The sequence below is a fragment of the Amblyomma mixtum genome, chromosome 3 (assembly GCF_055824585.1).
Source record: "Amblyomma mixtum isolate Tamu chromosome 3, ASM5582458v1, whole genome shotgun sequence".
NCBI lineage: Eukaryota > Metazoa > Arthropoda > Arachnida > Ixodida > Ixodidae > Amblyomma > Amblyomma mixtum.
The window spans coordinates 14,093,367-14,108,174 of NC_143014.1; the positions used below are offsets into that span (position 1 = coordinate 14,093,367).

The window sequence follows — 14,808 nt, forward strand, 5'->3', positions numbered from 1 at the left end:
TGTAGTAAACGGATATTTTACAATAAGACACACAATTAAATTTGAAAGTGCCACGGCTGTTCATTGTTATAGGCGATATATTGTTATAACTGTTGTTATATATTGTTATAACTGTGTATAACAATTGAATTCGGCATGTTATTAGTCTTTTTTTTTTCTGTTTAAACTTTAAAAACTTCAACCCCTATAGATATAAAGTGAGGATTTACAAGATTGGTTTGGTTTAATGGGGTTTAACGTCCCAAAGCAACTCAGGCTATGAGGGACGCCGTAGTGGAGGGCTCCGGAAATTTCGACCACCTGGGGTTCTTTTAACGTGCACTGACATAGCAAAGTACACACGGGCCTCTGAAATTTCGGCTCCATCGAAAATCCAGGATCGAACCTGCAGCTGAGCGGCCACCTGGCTAGAGTGCTCAGCTCACCTTGTAAGCTGCATCAGGGCACAGCATGTCGTAGTAAAGTGCCAGCGGTGCAACTGCGCCTTCTTGCTGACTTTTCGTGAGGTAGTGCTGAGCCACACTCCAGAAGTGAAGTCCTTCTTCATCCCCAAACCAGCTGAAAGCAGAAAAGCCACAAAGTAAGGCAGCATTTTGGGTGCAGGAGAGAAGACAGAAAAGGGACCAAGTCTAATAACCAACTCTAGGAGCAGAACCCCTCTATAGTAAAGAGACCAGCAAAAATGTTTATTATTTGAGTGTCCTTAATAAATATCAGTTGGGCCGGACCGGGCCGGGCCGGGCAGGGCAGGGCAGGGCAGGGCCGGGCAGGCAGACAGACAGACAGACAGATAGATAATGTTTGAGTGTGCCTCAGTAGCCAAGTGGCCTAAATGAGCGCACACTAGGTCAGATACATCAGAATGACCACTTAAGAACATTTAAAACCAGGCATGGAAACAGCAATTATGTGCGTGCCAAATATGTGCGTGCCAATAAACGTTGGATGTCGTCTGGTAATTTGGCTACTTAGTAAACACATGGTGTTCATTTAGAAAAGAAACACTTAGACATACCTTCCATTTTGCTCTAATCATCCCGCTGTGCACAATTTATTTCCTTTCAGAAGTCACATTTTATGGAGGGGTGTGCAAATCACTGCAATTTTCGAACTCAAATCGAATACGGATATGAAGAAAAACTGGCGCCGAATATCTGTTCAGTATGAAAAAAAAAATATTTCAGAAAATAATCAACAGGAAAATGCCGTTGCCCTTAATTTTTTTTCCAAAAAAGTGCACGGTATTTGCAACTGAAATAAACAAAACTAGATTGAGCCAGCACTGTATAAAAAAACATGATGTGCACAGAAATGTAGACTGTTTGAATGGCTCCATCAAACAAGCAGTGAAAAGCCCGTGACAAGCACACAGTTTTGGTGTGCTAGAAGGCGTGCGTGTAAGGTGGTCGTGCAAAATGAAATCCATAAAATGACACATGACTGGCAACTAAAAATAAGATGACACTTCGTAAAAGCTCACTAATTCTAAGTTGAAGACACCAGAAGAAATGCCTGCATTATCCGAAGGTCGATTATAAAATGCCCCACATCCAAAAAGAAACCCTGGAGGGGACACCTGAGATTCACCTGAAGGGCATGACATGATAATGTTAATGCCTATATATGCAGAATTCTTCCCTACTTTACACTCATAGATCCCTGCTAGTCCAAATACCTATCCTGGTGCAGCGGTTAAGCAATGCGCGATTGTCCTGTGATGGCAGGTGCTGCCCCTCGTGCGACCCAGGTTGCTCTTTCCAAGCAACCCATCATTCATTTAAACAACAGTGGGCAGGTTGTGATGATGTCACAAGGTCACGTGACCTATCTGGCAGGCACCACATTCCATCTGTGTGTTCCGGCTGCGAGGCTTGAAACGGTCACCAACACTGGACAATTTTTTCTGACATGGTGGTACCAACACTCTCGCATTAAAAGAAAAAAGTGCCGAAAATGCGAAAATGTGCTGAAGCTTTATGATGAGGCTGCATTGCACAAACAGCGAAAAGCCTGTGACAAGCTCACAGTTTCAGCATGCTGGAAAAACAACAAGGACGTAAGTGAGGAAGGGTGAGAGTGCATCTAAAAGGGAAGACCAGTCAGAGTTCGGTTCAGACGACCCACGAAGCTACGTGGCCTCCGATCGTTGTCATGCCTCACGTTATGCCCACATAAAAGGTTACAATACACGATCACTTGCCCTGTTATCACATCTCAACTCAACCCTTCAGAAGCCTCATGCAAAATTCTACAAGCGGGCATATCATGCTTGACCAAAACGATATGGTGGAACTTGTGCTAGGAGAGTTATGAAGGTGACAGGATGAATGCCAAGGGCGCTAAGTATGTAGCACATTATGGAAGGATAGAAAAAAACAGAGCACTTTCACGTTGTGATCGACTGTTTGAAGCAGGTGGTCGGCCATCTTGTTCACTACAAGTGTCACACATGGCAAAGCCCACTTGCAGAATTTTGCACGAGGTCAAGCCAGCAGCGTCTGAATATGATTGTGCCAGCCAATAAACCATGGAGAAGAAAGCGGACAGGGTATTGTTTTCCTGGCGCTTTAAACTTGACCGCCGGATAATTTTTCCAGACATAGTGGCTTTGCCACGTTCGATTTTCAATGTCAATGCGGCATAGGGAACCTATACTGCCCAGAGAATGCCCTAAATCTGACCCCTGGTGCAAATGGTCTTAAAATAAGTATTCACATGGTAGGACGGAGCAGAAGAGCCGTTGAAGTGTGGCTGGCATGGTCACCTTTGCACTGCACTCATCTCATAGACTTTCTCAGCTTTACTGTCCGGGAAAGAAAGAGCTTTTTGAGGTTAGTTTAGCAATGTGACTTGATCGCTGCAAATGCCTGCCAAGGCTGATGCCGGCTGTGCTGTCGCACCACTGCGGGGAACATGCCACCGTTGACTCTGCACTACGGGTTTCGAAGTAACTCCCATTTAGTTAGCTTTTTTTTTTTTTTGCACTGGTTTCTGAATATGGCAGAAGCATTTGCACAGCAAATTGTGTGTACGCCGGTAAGGAAATGCTCGCAAGCAAGTAAACATCGTGCTAATGCATGGGGTCAACATTCATGTGGACTTACGCGCACTGCACCTATTACGCCCTCTAAACTTGTTGAAAATTTGTTTTTTGTGCTTTCGAAAAACTGCATCTGTATCTTAACCAGGCCTAATCTGTCCATGTGGTTGCACTCCATGTGTCGTAATTCGTAATGCATGCTCTGTGTGTAATGCTAAACCAACGGAAACATACCTGGGTGTCCTTGCGCCTCAATACATGTGTACTAGCTTATGACTGTGTACGAATGCCACTGCAAATGGATTTTATCGAGGTTCCCACTCTTCATGCTTTTGAGATTAACAGCACGCGTGACTTCCGCAGGTGCATCATAGGTATCATGCACCTGCAAGGCTTGTTTTGAGGGTACTGCAAGCACAATGCCACTAAGATGCCATGAGACAGGACAGCAGTAAGCCACACCGAAAAGACACAGATGTGTTTACGACACAGTGACCACCTGTAGCTGACTAGTCAGGCTGACAATGTGCTGTTTCAGGAGCCAAAAATCATTCAACACTGGAAGTTATTCAATACAGTGTCTTACAGTGGAATAGTGATTCAGAGAAAACTAGAAAATAAAAAAAGTTGATGCGCACTATGCGAAATTTGTGGCTGGTAAGATCCCACTGGCCCTTTAATGCACCTGCTGCAGTTGAAAATCACCGCACAGGCAAAAAAAATACGATGCAGCCATTAACGTCATGCCTATCTTAACAAAGTGAAGTGTCATTGTGAAGCGCAGCCAACAGCAGCACATTTAGTTAGTTATCATCCATACATCATCCATACATTATTATCCATACATTAGAGATGATTCAGCGAAAATGAGTTCGTTTTATTTTTTCGAGATTCCGCACTACCGATTCTCCAACAGCATTAATAAATGATCATGGCATACAAACACTGGAAACTATACTCCGTTTCATACATAGCTGTCAACGCAGCCAAGGCTACGGCGCCTGTTCGCGCTCCTCGTCCGCATCGTAATGTAGTGCGTCGAAAGTGAAAAGAGTAATGAACTCAATATTAAAGTTATTGTTGGTTAATATTGCAGTATAATGATAATGGTGTTTTATTTTGCAAAAAGATTGCTTTTTCTTTAATGTTCTTCAAAACAGAGTGCCTTAGTTTTCTGGGTTTTTTTTCGGCTCCTCCTGTATCAGGTTTTCGCAGCTAGGCCGGCCGGCGATGTCGTCTGCTTTCGTCTTTCGGTTTCCGAGTATGCGAAAATGGCACCGCTATCTCCTACTCGCTTGTTTTCTTCGCCCACTGCGGCTTTAAAAACATCTCCTGCTCGCATATTCTCCAAGCTGAAGCCTCCGAAAATTTCGAGAGACTGCAAGCAGGTGATTGTCAACGTTTACTGTAGCGTAAGGAAGCGCTTCCCGGAGAAGACTGCGCGTGAAGTTCTCGAAACTGTGGGCGCGGTGACCGGGGTGAGCCCTCGGACAGTTGCGAGGTTCAAGAAAGAAGGTATCTCTACTGGAATAAGATCACCTTGTGTGCCGCATGCTAAAAAGTCGCTCATTGCCCGAGAAAAGCGCTTCGCAATCACGTCCGTCGCCAATAGACTACACTGCCTTTTCCCTTCGAAGCAAGTAAAGAGCGCTGTGTTTTTCAAGGTAGGCATTAGAGTTTGACAGTTTCGACTTTCTACCTAATGATGATTTTAATAAAAATAAAAAAAGAAATGAAAAAAAAAACCAGCCAAGCCGGGAGTCGAACCTTGGCATCTTGTAAAATGAACTCATAGGCGCGCGCTTCGTACCACTCAGCCACGACGCGAGGCGGAGGGATACATTTTGCTTGTTTTTTGCAGCGGACTACTTTCGTACCTTTGGCAGCGTTGACAGCTATGTATAAAACGGAGTATAGAAGAAAGATTTTGCGTCTAAAATTTCTCTTCTTGCTGAAAAATAACAAGTTATCAATGAGCCCGGACCCATACATAAAACCACTAGTCACGTGATTAACAAGACATCGCCATGCCCCAGTCGTTAACCCCTTATCATGCCAAAACTAACATTCTTTTAATATTCTTACATTGCGCGAACAATAGAGAGTGGAACCAGCTTCCTTTGAGTTTCTTAAAGAGCACTGACAGCATTGCCAGTTTTTTATAAGCGCTGTGCATTTCGGGTGTCGAACGTTAACATAAAAATTTTTGTTGTATTCAATGTGCCTTTGTGTTTGAATCACGCATGTGTGGTCTTTTGTTTCTATTTAAATTTGTGTTGTCAAATGTTACCCTACCTCATTTCACATTGTGCTGCCCTTCCTGCCTGGGCCTACGAAGGCTAGCAGCACTGAATAAATAAATAAATAAACTGTTCCATTCTTCAGACCAAACTGATGCCAGAAATACCATGGAGATCATCTTCCAATCGAAGGTCACTTTTTCGGCCGAATATAGACATGAGCGGGTATAGTTGCCACAACCAACCAGTCCTTGTGGCTTTGCCCATGTGGAAACATACTGTTCGCTTTGTGTGGCGTATGCATTCGTTTGCAAGGGATTAGAAAAAGTGTTCACATTATCTGAAAGTTCGAATTATCCAAAGAACCTGGTGAAAGACTGGCCAATGGTTGTCTGGCGTCAAGCTGACAACTACTTCTGACATTCCCGTCAATGTTCTGCGTACTGCTGGGACCATCAAAGCAGAAAATCGTACGGGCATCCCTCATGGTGCAGCTCCACTACACTGTAAGCGAGGAGGCCTCACCGCACAAACAACGGCCCGTGATGAGCATGCAGTTTCAGCGCACTGGAAGAATGGAACTGAAGCTCAGCAGCACCCAAGTGGGAAGAAGAAAAAAAAGGGCTGAGGGGAGAAAACACCAGCAACACACCAACCAGCGTCCAAAGCGGTGCTCAGCTGGGTTAGGTTGGCTGGCTAATGTCGGCTGGTCAAGCCGCCATCGCTGCGGGCTGGTGAGAAACTCAGAAAACCAACCGTTCGTTTGTCATCATGCCTAATGTCGCACGCACATCAGAGGTGCACAAGCGATTCTGCAGCATGGAAGTCAGGTTTTGAGTAGGGCTATTATGACCATCTCTTGCCGTGCCAGCCATACCTGGACGCTGGTATGACATGGAATTAACCAGTATGGGAACTGCAGCGTCCAACGCCATAGACTTATATGGGCACTGGCCAGGACTAAGCTGGCAGTTGAAATTATCTGGATTTCTGAATTGGTTGAATTAATGGGCTCTTATAGTATTCAACAGCAACACGCATACTGACCCAGCCACAGCCAGGCTCCGCTGGACCACACCAGCCCTGGCAGGCACCCTGCACTGGAGGCTGGCCAGCTGCAGGCGCTCATAGAGGCTGGCTTCCTCCGACAGCTGCTGCCTGGGCCCTGTGCCCGAACCGGGGTGCTGGAGCAGAGACTTGAGCAGCAGGGCAGCCTTGGGCGGCAGCAGCTGCGGCACAAAGGGCACACCTGCACAGGGGGGGGCTGAGAGGTGAGCCTGAGCAGCCTTCTCCATCCAATTATTTGTATATGGCCACTGATCAGCTGATAGACACCACACAACTTAGTGCCCTCTTTCAGCCACCCACTGCCCTTTGCAAACAATTGGTGTTGCTTTTGGTATGGCATCCGGAGTGCTTGGAGTCCAACCAGTACAAATGAAATGTGTTTAAATGAACCATGTATTGCTTGTAATTAGGGCTGTGTGAATATTCGGAAATTTCAAAACCCAAATCAAATATCCTTATATTCAACTATTCGAACGAAGCAAACAGTGTACATTCAAAATCATTCCAAATGAATCAAATAAGCCCTCAAGTTTTCAAATACTTTTCGAATAACTGGCGCGAAGTTCGAATAAGGCCTGCTGTATATTTTTCCACGACTATTTCAAAAAACAGGGACCATACACGGCCCATTACCATGCTGCCGTGATCGGTACGCGTGGGATCGAGGGTTCAGTGCCACGGTGCAGTCCATTTGCATGGCGGTGTTCGTAATCCTACTACATGGCCTCAGAGATTAGACGACGTGGCAAGGCCCAGACAGTTTCAGCAAACCCAGCCTTTTTGCCTGACCTCGGAGGCCATGCCTCATCTGTAAGCTCTTGCCCATCTCGTGCAATGAGATGCGGCATTAGTTCAATATATTCCGTTATCAACAGCAAAAGGTACTTTTCCAATGAGCATAGCATGACAGTGAAAAAGTTAATAGAGTGACTTTGTGTTGCGGCCCCCCAAATGGAGCTCAGTGCTGCGTCTTCTAACAGATACAGCTAGAGCTGTGAAAACAGTGCTTTGCTGTTCCTCACACCTACTCACTGAATATTCACACAAGTAGCTAATATTCATCAAAGTACTGGATTCATATTTGATTCTGTTCTTTCACTATTCTATTCGTATTCAATTCGGTCTGGAAAAAAGTACCATTCGCACACCCCTACTTGTTATGCACTTGGCAGAAATTCTCTTCGGTTGGAATCATCCCATATTTTGACATGACAATCTCACTAAGAAATTAATGAAATCAGTAATCACCCAATCCATGAGCAATAAACATGCATTCACAGCCACAGGAGGCAACATTTGTTAACTCTGGTGATGATATGATGTGCCCTCATAGTCCATTCCATGGTGAAAAAGAGCCCAAACTAGACTGCGCTGTTTTTCACCACGAATACCCTCCAACTAGCCCAGACGTCTGCTTCTTTGCTAGTCCATTCCACAATGGTGCAGGTGTGGAAGCACAGCAAAACTTATTTGCATGTTGCTGAAAACAGTGAAAGCGCGTCAATTCGCACCTCGATAATTAGAACTGTCGGATAATTCGAACTACACTACTTGGTCCGGCCAAGCTCTATAGAGATCTGTGTATAAAAAAGCCCGTTGATTCGAAAGCGAGTCAGTTCCGCTACAGATAACTCGAACTACGCGCCGCCGCGTCTGGGCGGCTTGGCACACAGCACATGGCAAAAAAAAAAAAAAAGAAGAACCTCCGCATAGTTAGATGCTGTGCACGTCCTAAACGGGCACAGAAGATGGAACCAGATAAAACCGTGGAAGAGTGGGTATAAAGCCTAAATGGCGCCATCATCGGTGCGATGGCCGGCGGTGCCGGAGGGTAGGGGTTGGTGGCCGCGGAGGCGGCTGCCTACCCTCTTTTCCACGCAACCTCCGAAACTCGCGACTAAATACTCGTTCATTCGAGCCGTGTTAATTCGGAAGTACGGATAAGTACTGTCGGCGTGGCCCCAACCAATGCCCATGAAAGGCTATGACTTCGGGCGGGCGCTACAAATTACGTGCGAAAAACTTTTTTTTTCTTTGCGAGTGTCGTCCATCCTCCCACCCATCAGTCGCCAACGGAAGCACATGGTCAGCCGCCGGCTTTTAGCATCGTTCGCTGCAAAAGGAGTTTACTGCTATCACGCATTCCAGTGACTGAGTGGCAGTAGACGGCCCAATTGCCCATGGCACGATAAGGTGAACATACTGAAAACTAGTCTTGCACAACCGGACAAGCGTTGGCACTCTGCCAAGTTCGGCTTCCCTCGTTGCTAGAGCTAACGTCAAGTAAACGCACCATGATGTTATCGCTGCGCAGCATCTTGGCGCGCCGCCAAGAAATGCACTGTGGACCGTGACGGTGCGAAACAGAGGGAAGCGTTAACGACTGACACTTTTTTTTTTTTTTCTAATTCTTCAGCAGAAATCGGGAGTGGGTGGGTTCATTATGCGAGTGGGTTCGTTAGGCGAGTAAATACAATACATATACCCTAATGCAAATGGTTCGTTTTCACGGCCATTCGATAATTCGATCGGATAATTCGAACTTTTTTCCCGGTCCCGTGAAGTTCGAATTAACGAGCTTTTACTGTACTACATAGTCACCGTGGTGCCCCTGGTATTTTATATTTTCATTTTCACAAGTACGATGGTTGCAGTGCATTGCTGACACAGTTTGTGGGACATCTGCTGAGCTGAGATAAAGGCTTCCCAAAAGGGCACAAAGACGCACAATCAGAAAAATGCATGTCTGCTGTTTTCATGGTGCATCTCTTTCATTAACACCCTATTGGGAACCTGTGCTTCCCAGGGGGCACACCTAAATCGGACACCCAGTGCCATCTGGTTTTAGAAAGAGTATAATTACATGGTAGGATAGAGCAGACAAGCCACTGAAGCGTGGCTACCATGGTCACTGGCTCATCTGCTTTCTACTGTTGAGTTCGTAAACTCCCTGTCTCAGCTGTACTGTTCCAAAGAGCAAGAGCTTTGCAAAATTAGTTTTGCAAAACAACTTGATTGCTACAATTGCCTGCCAACGTTGATACTGGCTGTGCTTTCGCTGCACTATGGGTTTCGAAGTAAAACACCTGTTTAGTGTTTGTTTTTCGGTCCGGATTGCCTGAGAATAGCAGAAGCATTTGCAAAGAAAATTATGCGGCCGCCGGTGAGGAAATGCTCTCAAGCAAGCAAGCTTCAAGCCAATGCACGGGTCAACATTCAAGTGGACTTGCGCGCACTACACGCACAGTAAACTTGTTCAACAGTTGTTTTTTCCGCTTATGAAAACCTACGGCTGTATCTTAATGAGGCTAAAACCTGTACACCTTGATTGCATTTTGAGCGTCGCAATTCACAATGCATGCAGTGTGTGATGGTAAACCAATGGAAATATATTGCAAAAGGGTACTTTCTTGAGCTAGTCAGTACAGGTTCATTAGATAAAGGCACAGCGCGGCTGGAACAGGGTGAACGACAGCGGTCTGTCTGTCTACTTCTCTCGCCCTATCCCAGTACCTTAACCAACGGAAACATACCTGGGCGTGTAACAAGTGTCTGTCCTTGATATGTACTAGCTTATGACTGTACGAATGCCACTGCAAATGGATTTTATCGAGGTTCCCACTCTTCATGCTTTTGAGATTAACAGCACGCGTGACTTCCGCAGGTGCATCATAGGTATCATGCACCTGCAAGGCTTGTTTTGAGGGCACTGCAAGCACAATGCCACTAAGATGCCATGAGACAGGACAGCAGTAAGCCACACCGAAAAGACGCAGACGTCTTTACGACACAGTGACCACCTGTAGCTGACTAGTCAGGCTGACAATGTGCTGTTTCAGGAGCCAAAAATCATTCAACACTGGAAGTTATTCAATACAGTGTCTTACAGTGGAATAGTGATTCAGAGAAAACTAGAAAAAAAAAAAGTTGATGCGCATCATGTGCAGCACTATGCGAAATTTGTGGCTGGTAAGACTTTAACATGCCTTCCTCTGGCCCTTTAATGCACCTGCTACGGTCAAAAATCACCGCACAGAACATGTTGGACGAAAAAAAAAAAAGAACGACAGTGAAGCCGTTAATGGTATATCTGCTTTATTAAATCTAAGCGTCATTGTGAAGCACAGCCTACAGCAGCCCATTTAAACACAGAAAAATTGTTTGGGTTCGATATAAAACGAATAAAGTTATGTAATCACTGAGGATTAACATGTGACATGTATTAACATGTATTTATATTATATTAACATGTATCCTGAAACAAATACTGCACGAAAGCAGCATATGGAAGCAAGTACCAGGACTGAAGCAATTCAAAAACAAAAGTGATCTCAGTGTTGTTGAAGCAATATGGATTTTAGTTGCTGTATACAGCAAGCAACGCCTGCCTAGTGAATTGTTTTTAGAGTGTACGACTTACTTATGCCTCTCAACTACTGTAGGAGCCTAACAGTGGTATAATGCAGGGAAAACTGCCAACATATTCCAGGTGGCACACTACGTCGCTTTGCATTCCCAATAAAATACTTGCTATTTCGGGTGTCGGCCACTGGCTTACGCGGTTTGCTATCAGGACTGCACAGTCAGTAAACGTGTTACCTTACATGTGGCATGCCTGGCAAAGCCGCACTGCATTAAGGGGGAACACGGGTCTTTGCGACCAAAAAATCGCTAAAAAATCAGTTTTTCAATTTTCTATTATTCGTGACCGTGAGGTTATTCTCTATATGTGGGTGAAGTTTCAAAGTGGAGAAATACTTAGTTTTTAAAAAAAGGCTAAACAACGGGAGTATTCTGACCGAAAATCTCGCGAAAGTACCTCAAAAATGCTCATTTTGCGCCGTGCACCATTTTCAAAAGACGCGCCGGAAAGCCGCCACCTTAATCTCGCTTGAAAGGGCCTCTTTCCATCGGAGCTGCACGCGCAGCGTTACTTTGTTAGCCACAAAAAAGAAAAAAAAAAGAAATATGAAACCTTGCTGTGCCATTGGTCATTGCCCGCCACGTGTCGGAACCGGCGCCGCTCATTGGTCCACGCCATAGTTTGGATCCGCACAGCCAACAGGCAAGACGGCATTTTGGGAAAGTATCAGCCTGATTTCTAAAGCAAACTATAGAGAGTTCTAGCGGAGTCCCGCGCAAGAGTAGAATTTTAGCGCTACGTCTCCTCACAGTCTTCCCCGTCCGCTCAAGGGAGACACCTCGCTGCGCCTCCTAGTGGTGGTAACTGGACTTGCCAGAAAATGGTTATAAGTTAGCCTCTCTGATTTATGTGTGAATGAAAAAATAAATAATAGCTGTTTACGTTTGCTGTATGCTTATTGGTAACAGCGGTGCTGTGGAGTGAAGTTTTCGTGTTACGAAAAATTGAAGAGTCTGCTACTGTGAGAGCCAAGTCAAGACTACGCAAGCCATCCCTCGCAGCGAGCATGTGTACGCATGCATAGTGTTGTCTAGCGTGTGTATTCATCCTCTATGCATGCGAGCGTCGATCGTGATAGAGTTGCGTTCGCAAATTATCCGATACCGCCTGCAACCTGTTCACCATGCTGAAAAGTGTCCTGCAAGGCCCCCTCCTGTGGTCATAGAAGGAGTGCTGGTGGCTGCCATGTTGAATATTTATGTTTGGTTCGGCTAGCGCGAGCCCAGAAGGCTTTGCGCAAGGCCCGCTCGTCGCACTGCTCCAGGCTCTGCTTGGCTCGCACAGGAGCGGAGCCAAGAAGCCGCTCCGCTCTCGCCTGAGTGTTCTCGCATGCGCAGTAGCGCTCCCACTACCTCGCTGAGTGGAGCAAGTGCACAAACCCACTCAGCTAAAATTCTCTTACGTCTCGACTATACCATAAGTTCCGCAGTGCGCCAAGTTCGGTAAAAGGCGTAAAAAGCCGTCTAGCTAGCAAGAGTATAGTCCAGAGTTCGACGAAAAAACTTGCTCCCTAAAAACTTGTCTGCATTTTTGTTACTCTGTTTTTTTTCTTTTCTTGTTTAGTTTTTTTTCTTTACCGTGCTGAAGTCCTCAAATATGCTACTTGCTCCTGTTTTGCTATTTTCTTTTACCTTTTGTATATTGCATATTGCCTTGTTGGACTACGATCGCCTTTGTGTTTACACTTACTTGACCTGTGTTATTTTAGTGTATGTGATGTCCCACTCCTGCGACGGCCTCAAATGTGAGGCTAGCAGTATGTTCAAATAAATAAATAAAACTCGTCTGGCAAGGTTATGACATCATTTTGAAAAACCTAACACTCGCCAAGAAATTGAAGAACTACACAGTAAAAAACAAATGACGTTTCGGGACCCCTACGGACCCCTTGTTCACATATGAAAACGAAAAACGGATCGGCCGTGTTTATAAGAGTGAAGGTCACTGTAATTTTATTTTATTTTATTTCAGGTTCCTTCATGGCCCTTGGAGGGCATTAGAGAAGGCAGTGAGCAGTTTACAAATACGTACAGAATATATACACAACGGGTTATTTAAAACAATAGCTAACGCGCGTATTTAGCAGCATCATTACACAAGATTTCGATGTTAAGAGAATACAAGTAAACAATATTGCAAAAAAGTATGAAACGCGAAAAAACTTTAGGTTTGAGAAACAAAAGTATACAAAGTAGTGTTAAGGCATAAGGTCATTTAGAAATACTCATAACACAAGCTATAATACAAAGCAATGACAACACAGTTAGCAACAGTAAGCGGCAAAAATAACGAAAATGCATGTTCAAAATTGGCGAAATCGCTGTGTACAGGATAGCAACGTGAAAATAAATAAAATGACCATTTTATCTAATCTACGACAAAATGATCCCGCAACCGTTTTTTAAATTCTTCAATGTTGTTAGTAGTAAGTAAGGCTGCAGGTAGGTGGTTCCACTCCGATGACGTCCTGGGAATGAAAGATGCCAAGCAAGCAGTAGTGCGGCAGAGTGGGATGCCGACCTTCTGCGGATGATCAACGCGTGATGAAATGTATGTAGGTGGAGTGAACAGTGCTCTTTTTAGGTATTCATTCGTGTGAAAAATTTTAAAGAAAAGGCTCAGTCGTGACACTTTTCTGCGCGTCTCAAGGGGTGGTAATGACAATGCATTTTTCATGAGTGTCACGCTATGTGAACGATTATAGTCTGAAAAAATAAAACGGGCTGCTCGATTTTGTACAGCTTCAAGAGCTGTTATCAATGATATAGTTTGCAGGTCCCAAATTGAAGAAGCATATTCTACCTTAGAACGCACCAAAGATTTATAGAGTGTTAGTTTGACAGAAGAAGAAGCGAGAGAAAAATTTCTTTTTATGTATCCCAGCATGCGATTAGCGTTGGCGACAATGTGGCTGACATGATCATTCCAAGTGAGGTTTGGGGTTAGATACACACCAAGATATTTAAACGATGTAACTGGTGCTAAAGATGTATTGTTAATAGAATAGACTGGAGTATTAGCCATTTTACGACGTGAGAAGCGCATCACTTTGCATTTAGTTTCATTAAGGGTCATTCGCCATTTAGAGCACCAGATAGAGACTGCGTCCAGGTCAGTTTGTAGCAATTCAACGTCGTTAGAATTCTTAATCACATGGTAAACAGCACAGTCATCAGCAAAAAGTTTCATAGAACAGAAAAGGTTGGAAGGTAGATCGTTAATATAAACAAGAAAAAGTAAAGGACCGAGCACCGATCCCTGCGGCACACCAGATGTTACTGCAATTAACGAAGAGTTGTGATTGTTAGCGTGCACGAATTGTGATCGGTTCGTTAGAAGGGATTTAATCCACGCTAGTACGTTAGGGTCAATATTCAGTTTGCTGAGTTTATAAAGAAGCAAGCTATGGGATACTTTGTCGAATGCTTTACAAAAATCTAGAAAGATACAGTCGACTTCACAACCGCGGTCAAGAAAACATTGAATGTCATTAGTTAAAGTGAGAAGCTGTGTTTCGCAAGAAAAAAATTTACGAAAGCCATGTTGCATAGGGGTGAAAAATGAGTTGTTTTCAAGAAACTTTACGAAGTGAGAATATATGACATGCTCCATGATTTTGCAGCAAATGCTGGTTAACGATATTGGGCGGTAGTTAGCTGATGAGTGCTTGTCACCAGATTTGTGGAGTGGAACCACCTTAGCTATCTTCCAGTCTTCTGGTAATCTGCCGAGCTCAATCGACTGTTCGAATATTTTAGATAATATGATAGCGGTGTAAACTTTAGTGTTCTTCAATATTTTAGTGTTAATATTGTCAGGGCCACAAGATGAACTCAGTTTTAGGTTGTCAATGATATTAATGATACCAAAAGAATCAAACCTTATCAGATCCATTGGAAATTCAATGTGATATTCATAATCAGAGAACGTTGCATTAGAAGTGCATGAAAAGGCTTTACCAAAAGTTTCATTTAGAATATTAGCACAATTAGTACCTGGAACAGGATTTGATTGGGAGTCGTGAAGTGAAATGTCTG

At 44.3% G+C, this 14,808-nt stretch overlaps 1 protein-coding gene across 8 annotated transcripts in view; it reads right to left on the minus strand.

Moving 5' to 3' along the window:
- LOC149349277 (WD repeat-containing protein 11-like) overlaps positions 1-14,808 on the minus strand; it is a 222,502-nt gene that overhangs the window by 28,195 nt on the left and 179,499 nt on the right. For all 8 annotated transcript variants that reach the window (XM_089578206.1, XM_089578208.1, XM_089578205.1 and 5 more), the window contains 2 exons: positions 6,328-6,529; positions 426-558 (listed from right to left, as the gene is read on the minus strand). In XM_089578206.1, the coding sequence (XP_089434332.1) occupies positions 426-558; positions 6,328-6,529 (335 nt within the window). The remainder of the gene's footprint in view (positions 1-425; positions 559-6,327; positions 6,530-14,808) is intronic.